This window comes from Leopardus geoffroyi, chromosome C3 (genome assembly GCF_018350155.1).
Source record: "Leopardus geoffroyi isolate Oge1 chromosome C3, O.geoffroyi_Oge1_pat1.0, whole genome shotgun sequence".
Classification (NCBI taxonomy): Eukaryota; Metazoa; Chordata; class Mammalia; order Carnivora; family Felidae; genus Leopardus; species Leopardus geoffroyi.
Window position 1 is genome coordinate 78278853 of NC_059338.1, and position 26094 is coordinate 78304946.

The 26094-nt window shown below is 57.0% G+C and overlaps 1 protein-coding gene across 5 annotated transcripts in view; it reads left to right on the forward strand.

Moving 5' to 3' along the window:
* Nucleotides 1-26094, forward strand: part of ZFAT (zinc finger and AT-hook domain containing) — a 350430-nt gene that overhangs the window by 279615 nt on the left and 44721 nt on the right. For 4 of the 5 annotated variants that reach the window (XM_045453585.1, XM_045453587.1, XM_045453583.1 and 1 more), the window contains one exon: nt 8747-9678. The exons of the other annotated variant lie outside the window; for it this stretch is intronic. In XM_045453585.1, coding sequence (XP_045309541.1) covers nt 8747-8986 — 240 coding nt within the window. In that variant the 3' untranslated portion in view covers nt 8987-9678. Of the gene's footprint in view, nt 1-8746; nt 9679-26094 lie in introns of those variants that run through there. 5 annotated transcript variants of the gene reach the window in all.

A 26094-nucleotide genomic window follows, 5' to 3' on the forward strand; every position in this document is an offset into this window, starting at 1 on the left:
GCTCCTTCCTCAGAGCTTAAACATACACAGGGGACTGTTTCACCTACAAGAACAGACTGCGGTGTTATCACTCTTGTTGTTTGGTTGTATTGGGATCATTCCTGTTGTTTGCTTGTATTTGGATCTCTATCTGCAGCCCTCTCTTACCTTGCCGTGAAATCTGCGAATTCCTGCGGCAGAAGGGACCCTGGAAAGGTGTCCGCAGTCTGGGGATCCCACAGTGTTCAGGACCAGGGCCCTGTCCTTCAGGAAACCTCCTGCCCTGCCCCCAGGGGTCCAGGATGAGTGCTCCGCCTGCCTCCTTCCCCTAAACAGAGCGCAAACCCGTGGGTACCAGCCCTGGCTCTGTACTGAAAGGTCTCCTTTAATGCCACGCGATGTGGCCTAAAGCACAGGGGCTACGGTGAGCGCCCTTGGTGACCTCATGCATTTGGAGACACAGGCTTCTAAGGGGCCTCTGCCGCGGTCGCAGGTGACTCCTCCCCATGACTGGCACCATCTGACTGTGGCACCTGCACGGTCTCAGCTCTGCTGTCTTTGGTGGGTTCTGAGCAAGGGTAGCACATTTCTTAAGAGTTCTCCTCTGCATTCATTTTTCTCAGTGATTCATCCAAGAAAGAGGGACTCACTGTTTACTGTCTGCCAGGCGTGATGGGGGTCAGTGCTGGGCATGCTAGCTCAGGGCGCAGGGGGCTCCCGGGATGACAGGGCATAGACCCGATTCTCAAAGGAAAGGAGGTGGGGTGGGTGTTCAGGCAAGCAGAGCAGCAAGGACAGGAGTTCAGGGGCAGGAGAGAACACGTGTGTGGTCAGGGTGCAGAGCCGAGCATGGGGGAGGCAGGGACCGGGGCGGGAAGATCCTTGTTCCTCCCACTGGGGGGCTGGGCTTCATCTGCAAGGCTACAAGCCACCCAGTAGTAGACAGAGGCAGTTAGAAGGACTGTAGGCCTTGGAGGGTCTCACCTGGCTTCGCCTTCCAGAATCCCCTGTGACTGGCTGTGGGATCTCAATAGCATGAGGTCAGGAGTGTGGGAACACTCTGTAAACTGGCGGGGGGGTGGAGTGGAGGGGCTGCCCGCTAGGTCACGGGATGAAGGGACGGTGGTACAAGGAAGCAGGTGGTGTTGGAAGATGCAGACTGAGGAGGTATGAAAAGGAAGGTGAGGAAGGACAGAGAGAAGTGGTGCAGCGTGAGTTTAGGCACCTCTGTGTGGCCATGCTCGTGTGCACGTGCACACACATCCACGCACACACACACACATGCCCACACTCATACATACACATGTGCTTGTACATGCATGCACAGATGTATGCATACCAACGCCCACATGCTCACGTACACACACACACACACACACACACACACACACACACACACACACTTACGACAGACCTCCAGTTTGCCTCCTTGTGGCAGTCCAGCTGTTGTTCTAGGTTCTTTGTGTCTCCCGTGCCTGGCCTCATTCCGCCTGCCCATCACGGGCGATCATTCCATTCTGTGAGTCGATGCTCTGGACGGTGGCTCTGCCCTCCCGATGGCGTCTGAGTCCTGTCTGCCTCCCCTGCACCACCGTGGGCTGGTGGTGAGGCCGGCTCTCGGCCGGTCCTGAGAATGACCGCGGCACCAACAGGAGGAGAGTGGGTGGGGCTCCCCCGTTCATTTCCTGGCCTGCAGCCCTGGGGCTCTCCCTTTCAAGGGCTGTGCCCCCGGAGACTCAGTGTAATAAATAGGAACTTGGTTCAGCATATGGGGACGTGGATGGAGGTGTGAAGGAGGCCTGTAGCCATCTCCCTGCAGCGGCAGAGGTGACCGAGGGCTTTCTTCCCCCTGAAAACGTGAAGGAAGATCCCTGTCATGGAGACATTCAGACCAGAATCTCCCACGTGAAGGTGTTTAGTATTTTCCCCGCACCCGCCGGGGGCAGTAGGCTTGTGGGACAGCGATGGCATGTGGGCCGTGTCCTGATGGAGGTGCTTTGGTGCGATTTTCATTCCAAAGGGTTATGAAGCGAATAGACACTAAAGCAATGCCATCCCGACAGGTATGGTTCTGGCCTCTTTTCATTCTAGGGCCAACAGAGGTTTTAAACCTACCTTTGGTTACTCATCGTTTATTTCTGAGCTTGGAGCCAAGTTTTTGTTTTGTTTTGTTTTGTTTTTTTTTTTTCAACGTTTATTTATTTTTGGGACAGAGAGAGACAGAGCGTGAACGGGGGAGGGTCAGAGAGAGAGGGAGACACAGAATCGGAAACAGGCTCCAGGCTCTGAGCCATCAGCCCAGAGCCCGACGCGGGGCTCGAACTCACGGACCGCGAGATCATGACCTGGCTGAAGTCAGACGCTTAACCGACTACGCCACCCAGGCGCCCCGCATTGGAGCCAAGTTTAAATAAGGCGCTAGGTTTCGACGGAGCCCGACTGTTGCCTGGATATTCCGGTGCCCGCCAGGACTGAAATTGCAGAGGTCTGATTGAGCTTCTGAGGGGTTTTGTGGACTGGAGCCCCTCCGCACGAGCTCATGGCCGACTCGGGCACCAGGAGGTTATCCACGCTGTTCTGAAAGCTCTGGGTGGGAGGTGTGATGCATGCGTGTTGTGTATTATAATCCGCCAGCCGTGTTTAGAAATGGTGTGTTTAAATACCCAGCTAGTAACAGCTTTCCCTGTTTTTGCACTGCTGCTTCTGTGGGATTCATCCGTGAGACACAGCTCTTTCTTCCCTTCATTGGCCTTTGTTTGTCATATGATGTCCTTGAAAGTCTCTGGGCTGTTCTAGTGTCCCGGGGGCGTTGTGGTCGGTGCGGTGCATGGCACAGGACGGCGTGTGCTGGGCACGTGTTCCAGGGCACGGAAGGCTGTGCACAGAGGTGACGTGTTGTTCCGGGGCAGGCTTCCCCACGGGACACCGCTTTCCTGGACGCCTTCCCGTCCGGCAAGACAGCCGCCTCCACGTACTTCTCCTGGCCAGTGTCAGGGATTCCTGAGGACAAGGTGCCCTTGCCGTCACTGTCCCCCAGGGACGTTCTTGGGAGCATCTATGTCTGAGGCATGGGGACACTCTGACAGAGGAGCCCGTCGGTATGTTCTTTTCAAAGCGGAAATGGAGCTGTGAAAACGGATGATGCCAGGGTTGGATGTGGGAGGCCAGCGGGAGAACCAGGAAGAGGGGCGGTCCCGAGCCGTGGGTGAGGAGCCCCAATCATCTGTCTGCCCGTCAAAGGCATGGCAGCCCGGGGGGCCGCTGTGTGGCCCGGACCGAAGTATCTCCTGGCCTGGCGTCCAAGTGCGTGGGTATGGGAGGGGGCAGAGCGCGGGGGCAGAGCCCTGAGGGAGAGCTCTCCGCCTCCCTTGAGCCCCACACTCGTCTGGAGCTGGGCACTGAATCCTCGAAGGGTGTTGTGACGACCGGCTGCTACGGCAGAAGCAAAATCCTTCCCGTGGCATCCGCGCAGATGCACAGCATCTCCTCACACTGTTACGTGTCTGTGGTGTTCACCCGTGGCCCGGGCCCCAGGCTAGACGGGCCGACCGTGTTCTCCCAGGAACCACCCCCGCGTCATGGCCGGTGCGAGGCCGCCTCGTGCAGGCTGGAGAGTTTTCAGATCAAGAGTCAGAAGACCTGGGCAGCTTCCTTCCTCTCTGAGCCTGCCCCTCTCCCATAAAATAAGGGGGTGGACCTTCAGGACTTTCGGAGCCAAAGGGGATCCCTGTGTGGACAGTTTACCTCTGAGCCTCCCTGTGGTCTGGGAGGGCTCCCGTCAGACAGACACCAGGGCCAGCAGTGGCCTGGCCTGGGGGGTGGTGGCAGCTCCAAGCTGTTCTCTCTGCGATGGCTTCCAGGTTCTACCCCTGGATAGTTCTGTAGGTGGCACCGGCGCCCCCCGTGTGTCTGCTCAGACCGTGGCGCCGGGCTGGGACGCAGGAGCCCGTCCCTGCTCTCCAGAAGCTGCAGGCACATCGGGGAGATCTGTGCAGGATGGGCTGTGATACAGAGCCGGGTGAGGGCTCTGCACAGGCTCCATATGGCGCGTGTGAGCGCAGGGAACCCCTCTTCCTTGAGGGCTCCCCCAGCTGGGGCCGCTTCTTGAACGTTGGGAATGAGAACGGACAACCTGCCCATAATGGTTTTTACAGAGAAAAGCGGACGGGGGACCAGGAGCAAAGGGAGCACATAGGGCAGGCAGGGGGGTAGGGAGAAAGCGAGACAGTGGGGCAGCTGGGCTGCTGGCCCGCCCCATCCCCATCAGCGCTTGCCCTCGAGCGGACGAGGGGGGCTGGCGGCCACAGGAGCGCTGGGCCTCGGCGGGAAGACTGTCCTTGGCAGGAGTAGAGCCCAGCAGACAGCCAGCTGGTGTAGATCCTAGAGCTGCAGAACTCGGAGCCTGACTTAGTGAGTAATTTGTACAGTCCCGTGGGTTAAGGTTTTCTATTAAGCTATCTCTGCTGCTAATAATTTAGCTGGAAGATAGGTTAGATACAGAATTGGGGAAACCCATCTCAGGGGATAATGACATTGTGAAGCCATATTATGTCTACCGTGGGGAACAATTTTAAGCCTGTGCTAATAGTTGAAGCTACGAGAGATGATTCTGAATGGAGGAAATGGTTGAGGGCTCTACAGGCAGCTGTAAGGCCTTTGGGTTGTGGAAGATAATCATGTAACCCGATTGATCGGTGACACGGAATCCCATTAGTCGCTGTCACACCACACCAGCCGAGGAGGGTCTCTGGCCGGGGGGGGTCACCCAGACCGAGGTCCAGCTCTTGGTGCCTTCCAGCTGTTTGACTCCCGGTGAGTCACTGGGCTACTGAAGATTTCATTCAGAAAGGCCCCAGCACGAGGCTCTGTGCGTCCAGGGCCGGCCAGCTGGACGCCGGGCCCCATGGGACGCGGAAGGTCCACGGTTTGCACGAACATGAAACGTGGGACGTGGAGGGCGGAGAGGGGCTCCCTCCGCTGTGTTCCGTTCCCGGATCAGCTGTAGGGCAGTGACAGCTGGGCTGGCAGGGCCCCTGGCTCACAAAGGCTCCTGAAAACATTAACACTGCCCTGCAGCAGGCCCAGGCAGGCTTCGGGAACCGTGGCTGTCGTGAGTTAGGTTTCGGGACTCGGTAAGGTGATGGAGCAGCGGCACGCGGACCCTCTTATGCCTGTGCCCCCCAGAAGGACGCTCTTTGCGGGACTCCTGCAAAAGTCACATTTACCTTCGTCGCCATCTCTCTCCCTGGTGAATTAAGCCCGAAAGCCCGCGTTGGGAAGGTGTACTGTGTGCTCTCACCATCAGCAGTGGATGGAGTGAATGGTGATTGTGTCGCACAAAACCCTGGAGCTGAAAACTGAAGAAACAAAACAGAAACAGAAAGGAAAAAGGGTTGTCTTTGGACAGACTTCATCCTTCGAGAAGGCGATACAAACAAATGCACGTATACATGTAAAGGGACAGTGAGACAAGTGTAACACTCTGGGAGTCTTGACCTCTCACGTTAGGCAAGTTTTGATTGGTGGGGTTTCATAGATGGGGTGATGCTGGCCCTTCTTGGAAAACCGTTCGTGCCTTCCTTTGTAAAACGAAGTCTTAGTCCCTCAGCTGAGGGAAGCCCTTCCGGACCCGACCGTGAACCTCGCTGCCGCTCCTTCCCAGTGCTCTCTCCGTCCTGTGACTTTGGCACGTTGGACAGATGCCCCCGGAGGGCCTCCCACGAGCAGATGGCCCCGTGGCCTGCAGCTCAGGGTGGGGCCCGGCGCCTCTGGCTCAGCTGGTAGCAGAGCCTCGATGCAGAGAGGGGTCCAGAGCAGAGGCCGAGGACGGGGAGCCTGGAGTGTGCGAGAGGGCTCAGAACAGAGCCCAGGTGAGGCTGTGGAAGCAGCAAAGAGGGTGTCCCAGTGAGTAAAGCTGAGGTCGGCTCAGCAATGTAAGATGGCGCAGAGCCTTCTGGAAAGGTGAAGACAGAACTCTGCCTTGTGGGTGTGCTGGTTGGGAGATGCTCACTAGCCCCTCTCTGTCTGCGAAGCCTTTTGCCGCCACTGCGGACAGCACCACCCTCCATGACGCAGCCCCCGGGCCCCCACACGACAGTAATAAGCATTTGGTTTACCATTATTCCAAGCACAGCGGCCTCACTTGGTCTCTGCCTGTCTTCCTCCCCACGTCTGTGGGCAGAGGCCGTGTCTGGGTCATCTCGGGACCTCCCCCTCCTCCTGGGCTGGCTCCGGAGAACCCCACTATCATGGACACGGGAGGCTGCGGCCTACGCGGGGGCAGGGTTCCCCGTGTCCACGGCCCTGGTTGCGGCCCTCGTCCGTATGGGGCCGTCGTGGTGTCCGCGTCGTTCACAGGGACAGGCGTTTTTAGCCAGTGGAAACTTGCTGTTGTGACTGCCTCGCGTCTCCCGTGCCCAGGAGTGTGTGTGTCTCAGAGCTCGTGTGCTGGTTGATCTCAACATTTTTTTCGCATCATCCGTTTACCTGAGGTGCAGCAGGCTTACTTGGCATGTGGAAGGTCCCAGGCCCTCAGCACGGATCACCTTGCCCCTGCACCTCTTCCTTTGTGTAGAATTTCCTGACAGTTAAGGGGAAAAAAAGCATTTGTTGTTCCCCTCCTTTCCCCAGCCTTCTGCCAGGCACTCTCTTTTAGTGTGAAATAAATCAATATTTGCTTCTAAAGTCTGGGTGCACAGTACATTTTCCCATTTAAATGAAATGGAAGCAAACACTAAAAGAAAAAAAAAAAAGAAAAGGTCGTGATTCACTCTAGAAAAACAAATCAGGCTAAATGTGTTAAGAGTTTCCACTCAGGGTAGGTCTCTGCTTCTGGTGAATTCTTCCAGTCCGCATTAGCAGTTCCTCCTGATCGTAGCTTCGTGTGGTGCCCTCCCCAGAAAGGCCTTCCCGTTCCTGTAAGTGCAGCATAATCCCCCTGTTGACACAGCCCTACCTGCTCACAGGGTACAGTACTGTCACAGGGCCGGAGGGGGACCCCTGGAAGCCACTTGGGTCAGTCCCAGGGGAGCATGGAGTCGTGGTTGTTGCAGACGGACGGGCAGGGAGAAGGTGGATTCTCTAGACACCAGCGGGGAGAGGAGTCAGGTGCCATGACTGGGAGCTCCCGGAGGCCACCTGAGCGCACCCGCCTTTCCCATCAGTCCCTGGAGTCACTGCTCCTTCTACCCGCCCTGCCTGGCATCCCTCCCCGCTTCTCCTCCAGAGATGTTCCCTGGCCACCGGCCCCTCCCACCCCCTAGGCTCTGCCGGCCCCTCGGCCCCTGCGTCTGCCCCGCTGGACTGTGGTTTTCCACCGCACCTGTCACGGCCTCTAGTACCTGGTGGGGCATCACTCAGCAAATACGTACTCGTGTGTGCCAATCATCCAGCTTGGCCCTGGGGAGAGCTGTGCCTGGACTCCGCAGCCCCTGCCTGCACGGAGCGCAGCGTGGTCTGGTGGGGTGTGGGAAGAGGACAGAGGTTTGGAGGAGGGGAGGAAGTCACAAGTGACGGACAGGCCGCAGTACCTTTCAGGCAGAGGGTGTTTACGAAAGTCATGTCCGACGAATACTGCGGGTGCCGGAAGGGCCGTGGTATGGTTAAACACCCACTTCGCGTGTAGAATGTCCTTTATCTTTCCTCCAGCCCCCTGAAGTGGGCATTAGTCCCCCGTTCACAGATGAGAAAACTGAGGGTTGTAGGGTAGGTGTGTGGCCTCACAGCTAATCGTGGCAAGCAGCCGTTCGAGCCCTGCTTAGCGCAGGATAAAGGGCCGTGTTGACCAAGGGACTCCTTTGGCCTTGCTGTTCGGACCCCAGCCCCTGCCCTGGAAAGGATGCTCCTGTCTCACGTCCCTGCACACATCTGAGGACTCTGATTCCCTTAGAGAGCAATCCCATACCCTCCTTCTCTTCCAACCCTTCCGTTATTTTTGCGGCCTCAGGCTCCCAGCTCCTCCTAAACCTTCCCCGTGTTCTTTTGATGACTTTTCTTCCCGAGATCAAAGACGGTTGTTATTTAAAGCAGGCCAGAGCCCGCAGGGTCAGGGACACTGGGCATCAGCACTACCGGAATTGGCTCTGTCTGGAACTCGCCTGCTTGGAGCTCCGGACAGTGGCCTGGCGGTACAATTCAGGTGCCCTCCACTGACAGATGTCCCCACAGACTCTCCTGCCCAGCCCCGGGGGGCAGGGGCTACCTCCGCCGGCCACCTCCCCCAGATAGCTAAGGCATTGGTGTTGGTGGACTGCATCTGGGGGGAATCAGTCTTGCAGGAACATCTCCTTTTTCCCAGTGCGAGACTGATCTGCAGTACAGGGGGCTGGGCTCCCACAGTGTGTGGAAAGCCAGAAAACCCAGGATAAACCTAGGCCCCTTTCTCAGCTCCAAATGGACCAGCTTTGAATTTTCAGGAGCCGCCCACCCAACCCTCGACACGGTTGCAGTGCATAATCTGTGCGCTGCCCTCCAACCCGCACACCCTTGGCCACCCCCGCGCCCCTGGGAGGCAGCTTGGCGTCGAGAGAAGAGCCTGGACTTTGGGTGTCAGCTCGGGCTCCACCACCTGCCGCTGCCGGGGCCTCTGGCCGTGTCGCTCTGCGGCGTGGAGCCTCCCTCTCTTCGTCCATAAAGCAGGGACAGGAGCAAGCGGTGGGGACGAGCTCCCGGAACCTACCAGATGCTCCGTCAGCAGTAGTTGTGATTCTGTTGTCGTGGCTCGACCCGGAAGCAGGACCCGTGTGACCTTTCTCTTGCCCTCACACAGGTCACGGACGAGGAGCCCAGCTCCAACCACACGGTCATGATCCAGGAGACCCTCCAGCAGGCCTCCGTGGAGCTGGCTGAGGAGCACCACCTCGTGGTGTCCTCTGACGACGTGGAGGGCATCGAGACGGTGACCGTCTACACTCAGGGCGGGGAGGCCTCGGAGTTCATCGTCTACGTGCAGGAGGCCGTGCAGCCCGTGGAGGAGCAGGCGGTGGGGCCGCAGGCCCAGGAGCTCTAGGGGACACGTAGCAGCGGCTGGACACCATGGGGCGGGCCCGCCAGGCTCTCCGCGGGACGGCACCCTTGGTGGCTCTCTCCTCCACGGTCCCCACACAGGCGGCCAGATGGGGCTCCCCTCGTCCCCCTTTGGGGGGGCAAGGCGACCGGCATCACCAGCAATACAGGACCCCCCGTTCCCAGCACAAACACACACACCCCTTCCTCTGTGTCCTCTGCTTCCGGAAAGACTAGGCATCGACTTCCCACACAGCCCACGCCGCATCGCCCCTTTGCTTTGGGATTCATGCAGGGACCCGGTGCCCGTCAGCATCTGCCCTGAATCACACCCCCAACTCCCTGACCCCGTGCAGGTGCCCGGCCTTCCTCTGGGACCGCTCTGTGGCCTGAATGATGGGAGGGAGCCAGCCGGCACGGAGAAAGTGACCTTCTGGTTTGGAATCCCCTCCCGGGGAACAGAGGGGAGGGGATCCTGGCTTTATCCACAAGGTCCTACTCCCCCACGTCCCCAAGTGTCGAGGGCACTTGTTACCGCTTGCGGAAACCACGGTTGAGGACCTCTTGTTCCCGCGACAGGCGGGGTCTTAGCTTACGTCTTAGAATCCTGCTTTTTTTTAAAAAAAATGCACTTTTTACTATTCACCTCCCGTTCTATGAGATGTGGTGGGTAGAATAAAAACATTCTCGGCCTGAGCACTCCAGTGTCTCCATTAGCGTGGATGGTCTGTGTCTCCCCCTCTTGTGAATCAGAGTCTTAGGTTTGGGCCCCACCCGGAACCACCCCATCCGAGGTCCAGAGCCCTCAGCTCATAGATGAGGGTGCCCCCCCTCCCTCTAAAACATTTTTAAGTTTGCTTTGGGGCCACGGCTGGAGGTGAACGGTCTTGCCTTTTATTTCCCGGGGCCTGGCCCTTGGTTTGCTGCCTCTGAGACGCTGCCCGCCCCTCCTTTCCACCTTATGCTCAGGAGGGGCGACCAACGGACCGAAGGCGTCATGGCACGCTGCTCTTGGAGGTGCAGGTCGGGAGCCGTGATAAATCCCTTCTTGAGCCTGTGCCCTGTGCACAGCATGGTAGGGGCATCGGGGTGAGTCCTCCGGCGGCCTGCCCCGTCCTGGGTCTCTCGACGTCATCACCCACCCTCCAGTTCACGGAGGTCAACATGTGTTTCCTCTGAGAACCCTTCAAATGAGGTCTTTGGCGTATATAAACGGATGCACCTACACAAAGCGGTAGTTGCTCTGGTTGAAGACGGCGGACTCCACCGCCCCGCGCACTTGGCCCTCCATGGGTCATCCCACCCCGGCAAGGCCCGAAGGCACCTCTTGAAGGAGGTGTAAAGCTGCTGCTCTAAGACCAGGAGGCAGGTGGCCTCTTGCCCTAAGCAAGGAAGGGAGTTCAGGGAAGGAAGGATACTCCCCGGTCGGGATGAGTTGGGGAAAGTTCCCAATGGAGGCAGCCTGTGATCAGAGCCTTGCAAGCTAGATAGAGGGAAGGATAACGGTAGAAAAGTAGCACTGAGTCATGCCCGGGACGGGACAGCATGGGGGAGGGCCAGTGACCCTTGGGCAGTCCATCTGGCTGATGGGTGGCTCTAAGGAGAAAAGCAGAAAGATCAACCAGAAGCCAGAACCAGGGGTGATGAGACAGGATGGATATTGATTTTATTCAGTGAACCACGGGGACATGGCAGCTGTGGGTAGCCCCAGGGTGTGGAGGGCAGAGCGGTACTCCAGAAAGGGTGATGTCCGGACATCAGGGCGGGCTATGTTGAGATGCTGGAGCATCCAGATTGGAGGCAGAGTTCCCGGGCTCAAGCCCAACTCCATCCCTTCCTACTTGAGTGACCTTGACACGTTTCTGTGCCTGGCTGAGTTTTAGTTCACTCCTCTGTGAAATGGGTCTCAGGATAATCGCTAACTGCTAAGATTGCTGAGAGGATTGAGTGGGCAAAGCCCTGGGAGACACTCACAGAGTAGCTGGCCCATATTCTGCACGTATCGGTTACGATTTGTATTGCTAGGCATGGGGGACCAGACCTCAGCGCCCCCCAGACTCTTCCGTCTAGTGGGAGTGATGGGACGTGAACACAAACAGGAAAAGACTCATTGAATGTGCTCAGTGCTCCGAGTGAGGCCACAGGGGGGAACCTGCCCTTCCTTGGACCAGAACTGACAGGGACATGGGATGCTGAGGAACAGGTGCCCAGCCATTTAGGGGCACTCAACCGCCCACACAGCTGTCCACAGAGCTAGAGTCTGGGCGACTTCAGGGCGGGGCCAGTCCTGCATGCTGGTCCCCTCGAAAGTTGGATCTGACTCTTTCTGAGATGCATGTCCAGCATGGGCCTTCTTTGCATCATCATGAAAAAATCTTGTTCTAATTTGCAAACTCCCCATGAAGACATTCCTGTCCTGGCTGGTGTTCAGCATGAGTGCCCTGGGTGCCTGCTGGGTCGTCTGGAGCCCTTGGGCACCGCTAAATACAGATTCGACGGACAAGCGGCTTAGTGTCATGAGGGCCTTGTGCCTGGGCAGGGAGACAGGCTTTGGTTTGAGTCCGATTTCCACAGTGAGGATTTGTTGTGATGTTGGTTAACCTTTAAGAGTATCGTGTCATCACCCGTAAAATGGGATAAATCATTCACCCCATTTGCCTGGTTTGTTTCAAGGATTTACCGTGATCGCATTGCCGTAACTGCGCATAGTAGGAACACGGCAAATACTTATTTCCCGTTGTTCACGGTGGGTTCCTAGGAGAATCCCATAGCAGCTGGACAGGGTCGCCTCATGTCCCTGCCTATGAGTGGAGCTGAGGTTCATGTGTAGTCCAGTTGCAGAAGCCTGGTGTCCACTGTCTCCCCTCTCCTGGGCCTGTCATGGTGCCTGGCATGCGTTCAGTCACACACTGAGTCCACACAGGCCAATCAGCTACCTCCAGTGGCCGGGCACTGGGCTGTGAGCTGGGAACACAGCTCAGCAGTGACGCGTCCCAGGCCTCAAGGACTTAGCCCTGGGTCAGAGGGTGGAAGAATGAGCAGGTGACAGGAAGCCCAAGCGGAAGCATCTGCAGAAGCAGAGCCCAAAGGGGGGCCATGGAAGACATGGCTGTCACCTCCACCAAGCTCGGGGCCAGGCAGGGTGGAGGCTCACCCAGGAGATGGGAAGTAATGGAGACCCGGAGCTGGTGTGGACTGGCCCAGCCGAGCCCTGCTCTGTGTCCCACCTGTGCCATGCTGTGGTGCAGCTGGAACTTTGGGAGCCTGTGGCATCTGGCTGGTTGAGATGACTCCAGAGGACGGAGGCAGGGACCCCTGAGTGAGGTTAGGACCTTGCTAGGCCTGGAAGGAAGGGGGTGGGGAGAGAAAAAGATGGGTGGGGAGAAGGAAGGGAAGAGTTTTGCTGTTTAGTGCATCCACACCGTATTTTGTACCCACAGACCGTTTCCCTTGGCCGCGGTCCTGAAATCATCCAGCCCTTGGCTCTCTCCCCTTGCAGGGCTGTTCCTGGGGAGGCTTTGCTCATTGCAGATGTTGGGCAGCAGACGGTTTATTATTGCTTCCCTCCCACCCCCCACCGAATCATGCCAAGGCAGACAGTGGGTGACACCCCACTGTGGCTGCTTGGTGGGGCAGGGCAGGCGGCCGGATCTCTAGAGGCCTTTCCTAGGGAGCTAGTGCTGAGCGTGGGGTGCGTCTGAGTGGTATGCCCAAGTGATGGGTTCCTTAGTTCTGATTATTCCCCCTTGGCTGTTTCCTTGGATACTTCTTGACCCACACTGTATTTTGGGCCAAGAGAAGTGACAACTTGTGCTTGGGAGACTGGGCTCCTGCCTTCCTGTTATACTGTGTGTCAGGGACCTACTGTGTGCCAGGTACCGCACTAGGCCCTCTGCCCTCCGTCGCTGTATTTGGTCTCTCCATCCACCTGTGTCTTCGTAAGATTGAACTGCCGACGCTTGAGTGCTCACTCTGCGCCAGCCTTGTGGATGTTACGAATTCTCACAGCCAGGCGAGAACGGTGCTATCGTTAGAGTTTTACTGCTGGGGAATATTAGCACAGAGCAGTTAAGAAACTGGCTGAAGGTCACACAGAAGTAGCAGAGCCAGAATTGGAGCCCCAGCGAGATCTGTGCTGATAACCAAAGTACCCTCGGCCAACTCTTCTGTCCCTTTACAGCTGAGAAAACAGAGGCTCAGTAAGGAACCCACCACCTTGGGTGACATTTGAGGGCAGAAAGTGCTGTGGGACTTGAGTCCAGTGGGAGTACCCCATTCCATCAGCTACTCTCAGCAGCCTGCCGCCTCTCCTGTTATCTTCCAGCCCTGACACCAGGCAGGCAGAGCAAGGACACGGTGTGGGGGGCAAGGTCAAATTCGGGGAGTGGTGGGGAGGAGACTTAGAGGCAAGAGAGCAAGAGCCCTTCCATGGAGCCCAGGAACCATGTAGCTAGGAGGCAACAGCAGGTCTGAGCTGGAGCCGGCAGAAGACAAGAGCCCCAGGGCCCCCCAAGGTCAGACACAGAGTCGCGATGGGGACCAGCCAAGGGGGTCCTATGATGTTTGGCTGGCCTGGCTCTTGAAGACCCCTGGCTCTGTTCCCCCCCCCCCCCCCGGGCGCCCCTTCAGCCAGTCTTGTCCTCCAGGAGCCCTGACGCCAGCCGGCATCTGGGCGGGCTCTCCCTCTGCGGTGGGGACCCGCCCCCCCAGGCTGCCATATGTCACCGTAGGGCCAGGCTTTCAAACAAGCAGCAGAGGTCCAGGCATTACATACCTGGGCCTGACTCCACTGCTTAGAGCTTGTGTAACTTGGGAAAGTTATGTCCCCTCGCCGTGGCGCTAGGGCGGCTAGAGAGGGATGGCCGCAGGGTGTGAACAGCTTCCTGCGACAGGACCAGACATGCCTCCAGTCCACTTAGCACAGCACAGCGCTGCGAGGCGCGGGGGTTCCGGCCCATCCCGTGGACGCAGGTGCCTCGGGGAATGTAGAAAACAGCCCCAGGGGTAGCGAGATTCACAGGGATGACTTTTGTGCTGTGCTTACCACAGCAGTCTGGCGTGGAAGGACGGCTCTGGCCCCTGGAGACCGTGCTCGGTGACGAGGCGTGGCCTCCCGCTGTGGCCGCACAACGTGGCCGGGCCACGGCAAGTTTGACCCACCTTACCTGCTCTGAGTGTCACAGTTTTGAGGAGATGGTGACTCATTTTCTAACCGGTGTCTACAGGGCTAATTTAGCAGATTAATTTTTCTTGTAATAAGGATTTAAAACTCATTAGCTGTTGTCACTGATGATTTTCCCCTTGTTCTTCAGCTCCATGTTTCAAGGCTGGAGGGGAGGAAAAAAAAAAAAAAAAAAGAACTCTTTGATGACAAATCCGTCTCCCCCACCCCTTCTAAAATTTCAAAGTGAACTGTCCCATCTCGTCCTTGGATGGAACCCGGCCTCGCACGTCCGTCTCCCCCCGTGATGATAGTTTTTTTTTTTTTTTTCAACGTTTATTTATTTTTGGGACAGAGAGAGACAGAGCATGAACGGGGGAGGGGCAGAGAGAGAGGGAGACACAGAATCGGAAACAGGCTCCAGGCTCTGAGCCATCAGCCCAGAGCCCGACACGGGGCTCGAACTCACGGGCTGCGAGATCGTGACCTGGATGAAGTCGGACGCTTAACCGACTGCGCCACCCAGGCGCCCCATGATGATAGTTTTAAGGCGGGAGAGGAAATCTTTGGGAATCAATTAAGCAGACGGATACTTGGCTGGAGAAATAAAACAGCATGCTGGAGGGGGACTTAATTTACCATGCATCACAAAATTTTCTAAGTAAATTATTTTCAAGTCAGCTCGGCCCTTCTCCTAGCCATGACGGGGCCACGTTGGCGTTTGATTTAAAAAATTCTAATCTATCACTGTCACTGTTCCTGCTGCAATTTAAGGCTTGGGTGGTTTGTGGTAGATAACGGTTGTTACACTTCCTGCAGGCTAAGAAGGCAGTGACGGTTTTGGTATATTAACTATCACAAAGCAGACAAAAGGGAGAAAGAAGGTCTGTGTAGACAGAAGAAGGACGTGTCAGGCCAGAGTCGCCTGTGGCGCCTGCTGCCTCCCCCTGCCTGCGCGCGGCCTTGGTCCTGCCGTTCAGCGCGTCTCTTCCGACTGTCCCAGGACCAGACCCGTAGGTGACGGAGCCCCGTCCCTGCAGCAGCCTCGCCCCCAGGGGGCTCTTGGGGGACCAGGAGAGGCTAATAAGACAGCACTAGGGGTACAGCCCCCCGTGACGGGCGCTTAGGTCCCAAGCACCTACCCAGATATCTGGACGGGAATTGGCCTTGAAACACAGGTCCTGTAGGCCGTGGCGGGAAGTGAGACCACCTGGCTTCTGTCCCTCGCGGGTCCCAGCGTGGTGACTGTAGTAGTCTGGTCTGGGGGGCCTCTGAAAACCTCTCAGCTGGCCCTCTGTGAAGAGGAAGTGTGGGTATGTTTTCCGCAGGGTCTGAGGTCACAGTCCTGGGTTGGAGTCACGGGTTCACCGGGTACGGGCTGGTGCGTCACATGTTGTCCCCGAGCCCGAGTTCTCTCATCTCTGAAGTGGTTATCGTGGTGGGACGCTTCCCATCCAGCCGCGGGGAGGCTTCCGTACCCTTTTCCTGGCCCACACAAGCATCCGACCGGGGCTAACTACCACGGTCCTTAATGATGGCTGTCATCGTCTTCATTCCGCAATCACCGTGTTGCAGGCATGGTGTCAGCGGAGCTGGAGGGTGGGCTTGGACCAGAGGAGCCCCAGAGGCTGGGGGAGTCCAGGGGAGACTCCCCGGTTTGCAGGGATCAAGAGGGACAGCGATGCAGAGCAGAGACTGCGAGCAGGGCCCAGGGTTCCAAAGCCGAAGGGACTGGAGGGGAGGACAGTCCAGCAGCCCCATTTTATAGATGAGCAGACTGAGGCCCAGAGAGGGAAAGAGACTGCTCCAATTATACAGGACAAGTGAGCCTGTGAAACGCCGAGGGGACATCCTAGGGGGGCTGGGGTCCCCGCTGCACTCCTGGGAAAGGCCTGTCCCCTCTTGCTCTGTGCCCTGACAGCAGCCTAGCCTTTACCGCCTCTGACCTCATCATCAGACCTCCTGTTGGAAGGGGGCGGGGGAGACGCCTGGGTCCTTGCATATCCCTTGCTGTAGGACAAGCCTCTCCCACCTGGGGGTGGGGGGAACCTGAGGGGGGCAGCCACCCGTGAATCTGTGAGAAGAGAGCAGAGAAGAGAGGGTGCTGTCAGCTCAGTCCTCTCCGCTGTGATTCAGACACCGGCCGCCCCCAGCGCTGGGAGACCCGACAGCCCGTGGAAGGAAGAAGCCCTGAGCCTTGTACACTGCAGAGCTGGGAGTCTGGTCCCGGCCCACCCGTGACCTTGGGGGAGGTCCTGAAGTGTCTCGTTTCTTTGTGGCAAACAGCTTTTCTTGGGATATTTGCAAACCTGAAGTTACTTGCTCCCTCAGTCCTTCCTCGTGCGCACACCTGGCCTTCCTTGGTAAGTCTCTGCGGTGGGGAGCTCTCGGGGTGGGGGCAGGGTCAAATGGCGATAAACCTGCTGGCGGAGGACACGGGCACCACGCAGAGCAGACCCCACATCGCCATCCTGGCACGAGAGCCGTTTCTTGGGAAGGTGTGGGTGTAGGGGGCAGAGCTGAGAGGTCCTCAGGCCTCCCCCCGCCACAGAAACGCTGATGCGGCAGCAGTCACGGACCAAGTGCCTCTGTGGGAGCCTTGGGGCCCGGGCAGGGGGTTGTGAAACCCCAGCGGAGCCCGAGGCCAGGACGGCTGCCCTGGGAAGGCAGGCCGGTGCCTCGGTGCAGGCCCCTGACCGTGGCGTCGCTCCAGCTGCAGACCCAAAGCGGCCCCGTGCCCCGTGGACTCAGCTCCGGCCCCCCTTCTCCGTGGCCCTCCTGTCAGTCCCATCTGCCAAGGGACCTGGGAGGACCCACACCAGTCAGTGTCCCCGGTAACGGGCCTGGCACCTGTGGACCTGACTGGGCCCGGCTCCAGCCCTGCTCACCCGGGGTCTCCTCAGCCCAGGGACCCAGCGGGAGCCATGCCTGCCCGTCCCCCAGTAACAGGCCTGCTGACAGGACCTCTCCGCAGACACGGCCGCAGCCCCGCACCCCAGCTCTCTCCCAACCCCGTCGGTCCAGGCACCAGGCGGGAGAAGACGGTCTGGGAAGAATGGAAGGGGGTCTGCCCTTCCAGACGCACACACAGCAGCCAGAGGTCATGAGGGTCCTGAAGAATCGGGCGAACGTGACGCCATCCAAGGCACTGACAAAGCCCCGGCAACTGACCTTCAAGGAACAGAGACTCATTAAATGCTTGACAATGAACTCAGAATAATCGTCTCAAAGGAGTTCAGTGAGGGGCGCCTGGGTGGCCCGGTCGGTGAAGCGTCAGACATCTGATTTCAGTCCAGGTCATGATCTCACGGTTCGTGGGTTTGAGCCCCGCGTCAGGCTCTGCCCTGACAGCGCGGAGCCTGCTTGGGGTTCTCTGTCTCCCTCTCTGTCCGCCTCTCTCTCTTTCAAAATAAATAAACTTAAAAAAAAAAAAAAGAGAGACAGAAGTTCAGCGAGGTTCAAGAGAACACAGACAACTAAATGAAATCAGAAGAACAACATGTGAACACAACGAGAAGATAAAAGAAGTCATGTCTCAAATTGGGGCTGATCACGTGGAGGGACCCAGGTGGCTGCAGGCCTCAGGGTACCCTCTTCTCATGATGGGTCCACACGGCAAGCGGCTCGTCCATGATGGGTCCACGCGGCAAGCTGCCCGTCTCCATTGGTACAGTGTTTTCAGAGCTCTAACACGGAATGTGTGCTGGAATTCTTCATGTGGTTGAAATCGTATGGTTTGAGTCCAGGCTGACGGGGGGTGAGTGTCTACAGCTGAGCGTCCTCCAGACTGTCCAGCCCCGAATGTGTGCGGGGGGACGGCGTTCAGGTGTACTTACTCCCGCCCACGCTTCCTGGGTACCGGCCGCTAAGCAGAGAGCCACAAAGGATGCCGTACGCACGCTCTCGGTTCCCTATTCCGTTCATCCGAACAGTGTTTATTCTGCCCTCAGGAAGCATGGGCTCGGGGGGGGAGCGAAACATGAGGCTTGTGTGAACCCCAGAACTCCCACCAGATCCCAGATGTCGAAGAGGGAGGGACTTGAGGGCACCCGGCTCAGAAAAGGGCACAGGCCTTATTATTATCATTATTATCATTAAATTAAAAAAAAAAGCAAGAACGATCTCTGTTCCTTGGAAACCCATTTGTGAAACACGTATCCATAAGATTAAAAGGTTCAGAGCACATTTATTTGTACGCAGCACATACACTCATGGTCAAAACATCTGCCAAAATGGCATATGCCTCGTAAACAGCTGTCCTGGGAGAGGCTACAGGCGATCCGCCCCACTGCCCAGGGCGTGTGTTCTCTCCTTCGGGGTACGCTCCTGCGGTAACACCAAAAAATGATCAGATTTTAGCCATAAAATATCCCAAGGGATGCCAATCCATTGTTAAAGGCTTACGATGGGCCAAATGACAATTGCATGTATAACTACACATTACTTATATCATTACCTTGCAAATTATACTTACAATTATGCTTCTACAAATGGTGGAGGCCAGTGTTCTGGACACACGGTCTGAGAACGGCAGTGTGTGGCAGGGCCACTGAGCCCTTTGGGGGTTCCGATGAAAGCCACAGACCTTCTACCCCCAGGAAGCCACACACACCACAACCTCAGGGCAGTTGCAGGGGGTTCGTGAGTCCCCATTAAAAATTTTTTTTTTTTAATGTTTATTTATTTTTGAGACGGAGACAGAGCACGAGTGGGGGAGGGGCAGAGAGAGAGGGAGATACTGAATCCGAAGCAGGCTCCGGGCTCCGAGCTGTCAGCACAGAGCCGGACGCGGGGCTCGAGCTCAGGAACTGTGAGATCATGACCTGAGCCGAAGTCGGACGCTTAACCGACTGAGCCACCCAGGCGCCCCTCTTGAGTCCCCATTTAAGAGAGCCTTTGATCAGATCCGACCTCCCCCACTTTCAGAATGACGTCTGCAACACAGAGCAGTTAGGTACGGCCAGTGTCTCCCAGTGAGGCTTCGCAGGGCAGCGCTGGGACCCGCTCCTGCCCACCCAAGGCCAATGTAATTTGCTCCCACCCCTCTCTCCTCATTGGCTACTGGTGAGAAAAGTTAAGAGTCGAGGGGTGTCTGTTGAACATCCAGTAAAAGCCCCCATGGGGCATATAGAAAATATGCAACACACAGCTTCTCCCCGTTGTAAGGTGTTTGGGAGACCACGGCTTGAGAAGTCGGCACAAGACACGGCGGAATCCCGAGCCGGCAGACCCCGGGTGTTGTGGGAGGTGAAGGCAGAGAGGGCAGAACACCGCGTGCCGAGACTGGCCTCTCCAGGGAGACTGAGGGTCGGGTCCTGTGTGTGCCCGTGGCTCCTCTACGTGCCTGCTTACAGTCCCTCCTAATCCCCACAGGTAGCCTGTGGCCACCCCACTTCACAGCGTGGAATCACGGTTCTGAGAGGAACACAGGCTTTTGCGGGAGATGGGCGGGCGTCTGGGCGGGCGGGGATTTGAACGCATGGCTGCCCGGCTCCAACACCTGCCTTTTCCAGCGTTCCTGCACCACTGCATGCTGTCCATCATCTCAGTGGTGCTGAAGCCTGTGCAACCTCACTGTGACCTGTAAGTGCACGCCCGCCCCCCCCCCCCCACCCCCGTGGGAGTCAGCGTGGGGCCAGAGCAGGGTTTGAACTAGAGAAACTGAGAAATGGCGCTGTGGCAGTCACAAGCCAGCAGGGGGAGCTAGGAGCCCCCTGGACGACCCAAGCCACTGGCCCAGGGTGGGTGCAGGTGGGCAGTGCATGTGCAGGCCGTCTGGGGAGGTGGGAGACAACAGACCTCACGTTCAGGGGAGCCGGTGTTCGTGTCTCGGCTCTATGAGATGTGTGTCCTGGGACCCATTCCTTTCTATTTCTGGGCCTCAGTTATCCTTATCTGATAAATGGGGATGATGAAACTCCTGTCCATGGCTACTATGCAGGTGCCTCACCTGACTCCAGGTGCCCCATCCGTCTGTCCTGTGTGCGACTGAAGTTCGGCCTGATCGGATGGATGCGGCTCTGCATCGGGAGCCAGAGGCCTCGGGCCCTTTCCCCATCTCTGCCACAGACTGTCCGAGTGACCTTGGAGGTCTCATCTGTTGTCTGGGCCTCAGCTTCCCTAGCCTAGGGCCAGGAGCTGGTCCCGGAGGACCTCTGAGGTCGCACCCAGCTCTCTGCACTCTGGTCCACGCCTGGGGAAAGAAGGTGTCAGCTCTTGGTGAAGGGGCCTGACAGCAGGTGGAGCCTGGAGTGAGGCTCCGTGACCCCAGGCAAATTCCTTAGCCTCACTGAGTTTCAGCGAGCTCTTCCGTAGTGGGGATGTTACTTCCCAGCTGCAGGGTTTAGTCCAAGGATTAAGGATGGCAATATTCCAAAACTTGTCATCTGGTGTCCTTGTCATCTGGTGGCACAGAGTGCATACTCAATATTTGATAGCCGTTGTTACTCTCTTTGCTGTAGGATGGTTATTTTGGTTCCTTTGGCCCTTGGAGGATTCGTGATGGAATCATGGGCTTCTGCACCTCTCTGGGACTTGGAAAACGTTTCTTGCAAAGAACCAGATAGATATTTTAGGGCTTGTGGGTCATACGGTCTGTTGGAGCTATTCAACTCAGCTGTCATAACCTGAAGGCAGCCATAGACAGTACGTAAACCAGTACACGTGGTTGTGTTCCAATAAAACTTTATTTACAAAAAAATAGGTCGTGGGCCAGAGACCATAGTTTACTGACCCCTGTCCTAGATGCCTGGGTCTGCAGGGCCAAGTTCACAGAAACGGCAAAGGGATTTGTGTTTTGTTTTGATTTCTAGCAACCGGGCACCTTTATAATCATAATTTCATTTTTACAAATATCATGTCATCTTAAAGGGGAGTAAACTGGGTTCGCGGGTTGAAGAGCACAGCCCTTTCTAGAGCTGATGGAGGTGGGTGGGTCTGTCGCTATCTGATTCCTGGGTGGCCCTGCGGATGCCCCTTCTTCTCCATGGGCCTCGATTTGTTGCTCTGTATAAGGGGCCTGGACGCGGAGAGTGTGGGTCCTTTCTGTCCTGATGGGGAGACAACTGCGGTCGAATCAGCCTTGGTGCCTCCGAATTCTGTTCGTTCTGCTCTGAGGAAACTGAGACATGATCGTAAAGGGGAAGATCCTTTAATTAAATTGCTGAGGAATTAGGAGGATTGAGTGATTGAAAGCGGAGAGTGATGCTGGGGCCAGGGCGCTCCCTGGGGATTAATTAAGATGCTGCTCTCTGCTCCCTGCCCTCCACTGTGGGCACCCGAGGCTGGGACCCCAGGAACATTTAGCAGACCCTCCGGTGTGTGGGGGGTGCTCCTGCTCCGCACAGCTGCCCCTCTCGCCCCCCTCCGAGGCCTCCGTTCTCGCCTCTCACTGTTCCTCCCCTGCCTGCTCCTGCCATGCCAACAACTGATGGATGTTCCCAGGATGGGGCGATCTTAATTAAGTTGGATGATCTTTCTCGAGCTTGCAAAAGCAATGAATGCTTTCTACCTCGGCCACGATGGGCGTTCAGTTTGGTCCAGCTGCCCTTCTTGGAGAGGCTGGAAAACGTCCTCCCTGAATACAGGCTCTATGCCGCTAACTCTGAGCTCCATCAGCGGCCCTCCCACCCCCATGTCCCATCAGCGGGGAACAGGAATTTTGACCCAGGTTCTGGGATTCCATTGAAACTGGGAGTGTGAGCCCCAAGGCCCTGTATCCTCCCCCAGCGTGCAAGGCCGCTGTCTGTCTGGAAGTCTTTCCTGACTCTGGCCCTGTGATGGCATCTTGTCCCCATCTGTGACAGCACAGCCTCAGCACAGAGCACCTCGATGTCCTCTCTGGAGGTCCTCTCCTCCTGCAGGTGAGACGCTCTATAAGCCTCCCTAGGATGTGGAGGAAATAGCGTACTTACCGTTTTCTTCGTGGAGTCTAGCACATTCAGTCCAACCCTTTTTTCTTTTTAATGTGTCCTGTATTACTGAGAACTCATTCTGCCCTGAGGCCTGAGGTAAGCATGACTCCATTCAAGCCCCGCCCTGTCTCCCAGTCTGATGCAGCAGAAGACCACCGGGCAATGCCAATACCAAGGGATGTCGGTGTTTCCAGGGGCTGTGGGGGCACTGAGGTCAGGCTTCCTCGGGCTGCTGGACATTCTGAAGCCACAGCCTTAAAGGTGCCCATGCTTCAGCCAGATGCGTGGCATTTACCAAGGCCTGAGGGCCACCGAGAGCATGGCCCGGGGGACCGGGGGGAAGGAAGGAATCAACACAGGCCTGAAGAGGCGAGAAGGGAGTCAGACAAGGGAGGGCAGGTAGGGAGGGAAGAAAGGAGCAGGTGGGGGAACATTCGAAACTCTGCAGGGACCATGGGGCTTAGTGTCTCCCCAGGGATGAGGAAGCAGTGGGTGGCCTTTGCTGTTGTCCCTCCCTCCCTTCATCCCCCCAAACCCACTAACAGTCCCTCCCTTTCCTCAACCCCGACTGAAGATGGGCCTTTGAGGGCGAGCCCCAGGGCAGGGCTGCCGGGCTCCCAGCTGAGCGCCTTTCCAAGGTCACAAGCCACTTGTGGCCACGCGGTGGGACAAGAGATGCTCCAGGAGAGCCAAGCGCGATGCCTGTTCCCCTTACACAACTTGTGCTGAGTTTGCTTCGCATGGAGACCTTCTCAGTGGGGGAAGCAGGGAACCATCTATGTTTCTACTGTAGCCCGGGCTCCTGCCATCTTCTCGGATCGGCCCTCCAGGCAGCATTGACGCTCAGCCCCGCCTCCTGCGGGTGGAGACGGGGTCATCTCACCCTCTGCCTGGCACACTGCCCCTCCTCTCCTCTCCCCTGACCACTCTTCTGCTCCCCGTTCTCCCAGTTCACATTCCCGTGCGCTCCCAGAGGAGCCCCTGTCCTCCTGCACAGGACTCATCGAGGTGGCTCACCGCGGCCTTTCTCCTAACGTTCATTGGTGTTTATTTTCTCAAGCAATCCATGAGCGCATTCTCACGGTAAATGGTCTAGACCTTACCGATCAAGCTACGGTTCCCCATGACCACCTTCTAGAACAGTCTTTGTCCCCTCCTGAGAGGCAACTACTAAGTGCGGTTTGCTGTATATTATCCATTCACTCACTTCGTTAATATTTACGGAGGTCATACACCAGGCCCAGCGTTATTCTGTGTCTTGGGAATATGGCATCATAGGAACTCAGGGTGTGTGTTCTAGTCCCAGGAGTGAGACCCTAAGCAAGAATGCAAATGAGATGCAAATGATCGGGTGGTGACAAGTGCTCTTTATTTTTTTTTAATTTTAAATGTTTATTTATTTATGAGAGACAGAGAGAGAGGCACGAGAAGGGGAGGGGCAGAGAGCGTGGGAGAGACGGAATCCAAAGCAATGTCCAGGCTCTGAGCTGTCAGCACAGAGCCTGACGTGGGGCTCGAACCCACGAACCGTGAGATTACGACCTGAGCTGAAGTCGGGTGCTCAACCGACTGAGCCACCCAGGTACCCCCACAAGTGTTCTTTAGACGATAAAGTCGGGTAAGGGGAGCGAAGCTGCCGGGGCAAAAAAGGGTCACTGTCCCCACAGTGGTCAGAGCCCCTCCCCAGGAGGCAGTTCCGCAGAAGTCATGCAGGGGAGGGGCTCTGGGAGGGGTGGAGCGGGGCGGGGGGGTGGCTCTGAGGCTGGTGGGGGGCAGGGGGCTGCCTGGCTGTGGACACCCAGGAGGACAGGCCGGCAAGTACAGGTCTGGAGAGCAGCTGGCGAGAGCACAGAGAGGCTTGCAGGCCACAGAGGACACTTGTGTCCCCTTCTCAGGGAGCGGGAAGGTGCTGGAGCCTTGGGGATGAGAGATGGCATGGGCCCATTTATGTTCTAAAAGGACTGCCTGGTGGCTCTGCGAAAAATGGACCCCCTCCCATGCATTTTTGTGACCCTGTGTTATATATCTATGTATGTCATGTATAAAAACAGATGTGAGATACAAACATAAATCTACATTTTCCTTCTTCTCCAAAAGGAAACATTGTTACTCTCTATGTGCCTGTCTGCAATGTGCTTTTTCACATCCTGGTATCCTGGAGAACCGCAGAACTTTCTACATCACACATCTGGACCCACGACATTCTTTTTTTTTTTTTTTTTTTAGTTTTTAGTTTTTATTTAGTTATTTTGAGAGAGACAGAGACAGTATGTGTGGGGGTGGGGCAGAGAGAAAGGGAGACAGAGAATCCCAAGAGGGCTCCACACTGTCAGCACGGAGCCCGATGTGGGGCTTAAACACATGAAATCCTGAGATCGTGACCTGAGCCGAAAGCAAGAGTGGGATGCTTAGCCAGCTGAACCACCCAAGTGCCCTGGACCCATGTCATTCTTTTTGTTTTTAGTTTTTCTAATGTTTATTTATTTTTGAGAGAGAGAGAGAGAGAGTGGGGGAGGGGCAGAGAGCGAGGGAGACAAAGAATCCAAAGCAGGCTCCAGGCTCTGAGCTGTCAGCACAGAGCCGACATAGGGCTTGAACTCATGCACAGTGAGATCATGACCCGAGCCAAAGTCGGACACTTAACTGACTGAGCCACCCAGGCGCCCCTATTCTTAAACCGTTTAATATAGTCTTTCATGGTATGGCTCCTATTGATGGACCTGAGTTGTTCCTATTTTGTTTGTTTTCCTCCTCTAAGCAGTGGGTCTGTCTGCAGGCAGGGCCTTGCCAGTGGAGGTAAGTGGAAAATGGCCCTGATTCGGCTTTTGTGTCCATTCTACATCCATTCTCAGGCCAGTGGTGATTTTCACGTGCGAGGCAGGGTGCTGGGGCAGGGTGCTGAGACAGGGTGCTGGGGCAGAGTGCTGGGGCAGGGTGCTGAGGCAGGGTGCTGGGGCAGAGTGCTGAGGCAGAGTGCTGGGGCAGGGTGCTGAGGCAGAGTGCTGGGGTATGGTGCTGAGTCAGGGTACTGAGACAGGGTGCTGAGGCAGGGTGCTGGGGCAGAGTGCTGGGGCAGGGTGCTGAGGCAGGGTGCTGGGGCAGAGTGCTGAGGCAGAGTGCTGGGGCAGAGTGCTGAGGCAGAGTGCGGGGGCAGGGTGCTGGGGCAGAGTGCTGGGACAGGGTGCTGAGACAGGGTGCTGAGGCAGAGTGCTGAGGCAGGGTGCTGAGACAGGGTGCTGAGGCAGAGTGCTGGGGTATGGTGCTGAATCAGGGTACTGAGGCAGGGTGCTGGGTACTGAGGCAGGGTGCTGGGGCAGGGTGCCGGGGCTGAGTGCTGGAGCAGAAGACAGAGGCAGGGTGCTAGGGCAGGGTGCTGAGGCAGGGTGCTGGGGCAGAGTGCTGAGGCAGAGTGCTGAGGCAGAGTGCTGGGACAGGGTGCTGAGGCAGGGTGCTGGGGCAGGGTGCTGGGGCAAGGTGCTGGGGCAGGGTGCTGGGGCAGAGTGCTGAGTCAGAGTGCTGAGGCAGAGTGCTGGGGTATGGTGCTGAGTCAGGGTACTGAGGCGGGGTGCTGGGTACTGAGGCAGGGTGCTGAGGCAGGGTGCCGGGGCTGAGTGCTGGGGCAGAGGACAGAGGCAGGGTGCTAGGGCAGGGTGCTGGGGCAGGGTGCTGGGGTGGCCAGACGCGGCTCCACCCTGAGGCAGTGCAAGAGGCCAGGCCTTGTGTGACCCCCGGGATCTATCCCACTGAACTTTTCCAGATGGTTCTTCTCTACCCTTTGGTAGTTTTCTCAGGTTCACGAGCTGATGAGAATATTCAAGGGGGTTGTATTAATATTTTATTGCAGCCGTAGCAAATTACTACAAGCTTAGCAGCCTGCGCAACAGAAATGTATTATCTTCCCATTCTGTGGATCAGAAGTCCCACCTCGGTCTCTGTGGGTGACGAGCAAGGTGTCGGCAAGCCTGTCTTCCCCGTGGGGACCCTATTCTGGCTTCCTTCCAGAATCTTCTCAACCCCGGAGGGGAGGATCTATTTCCT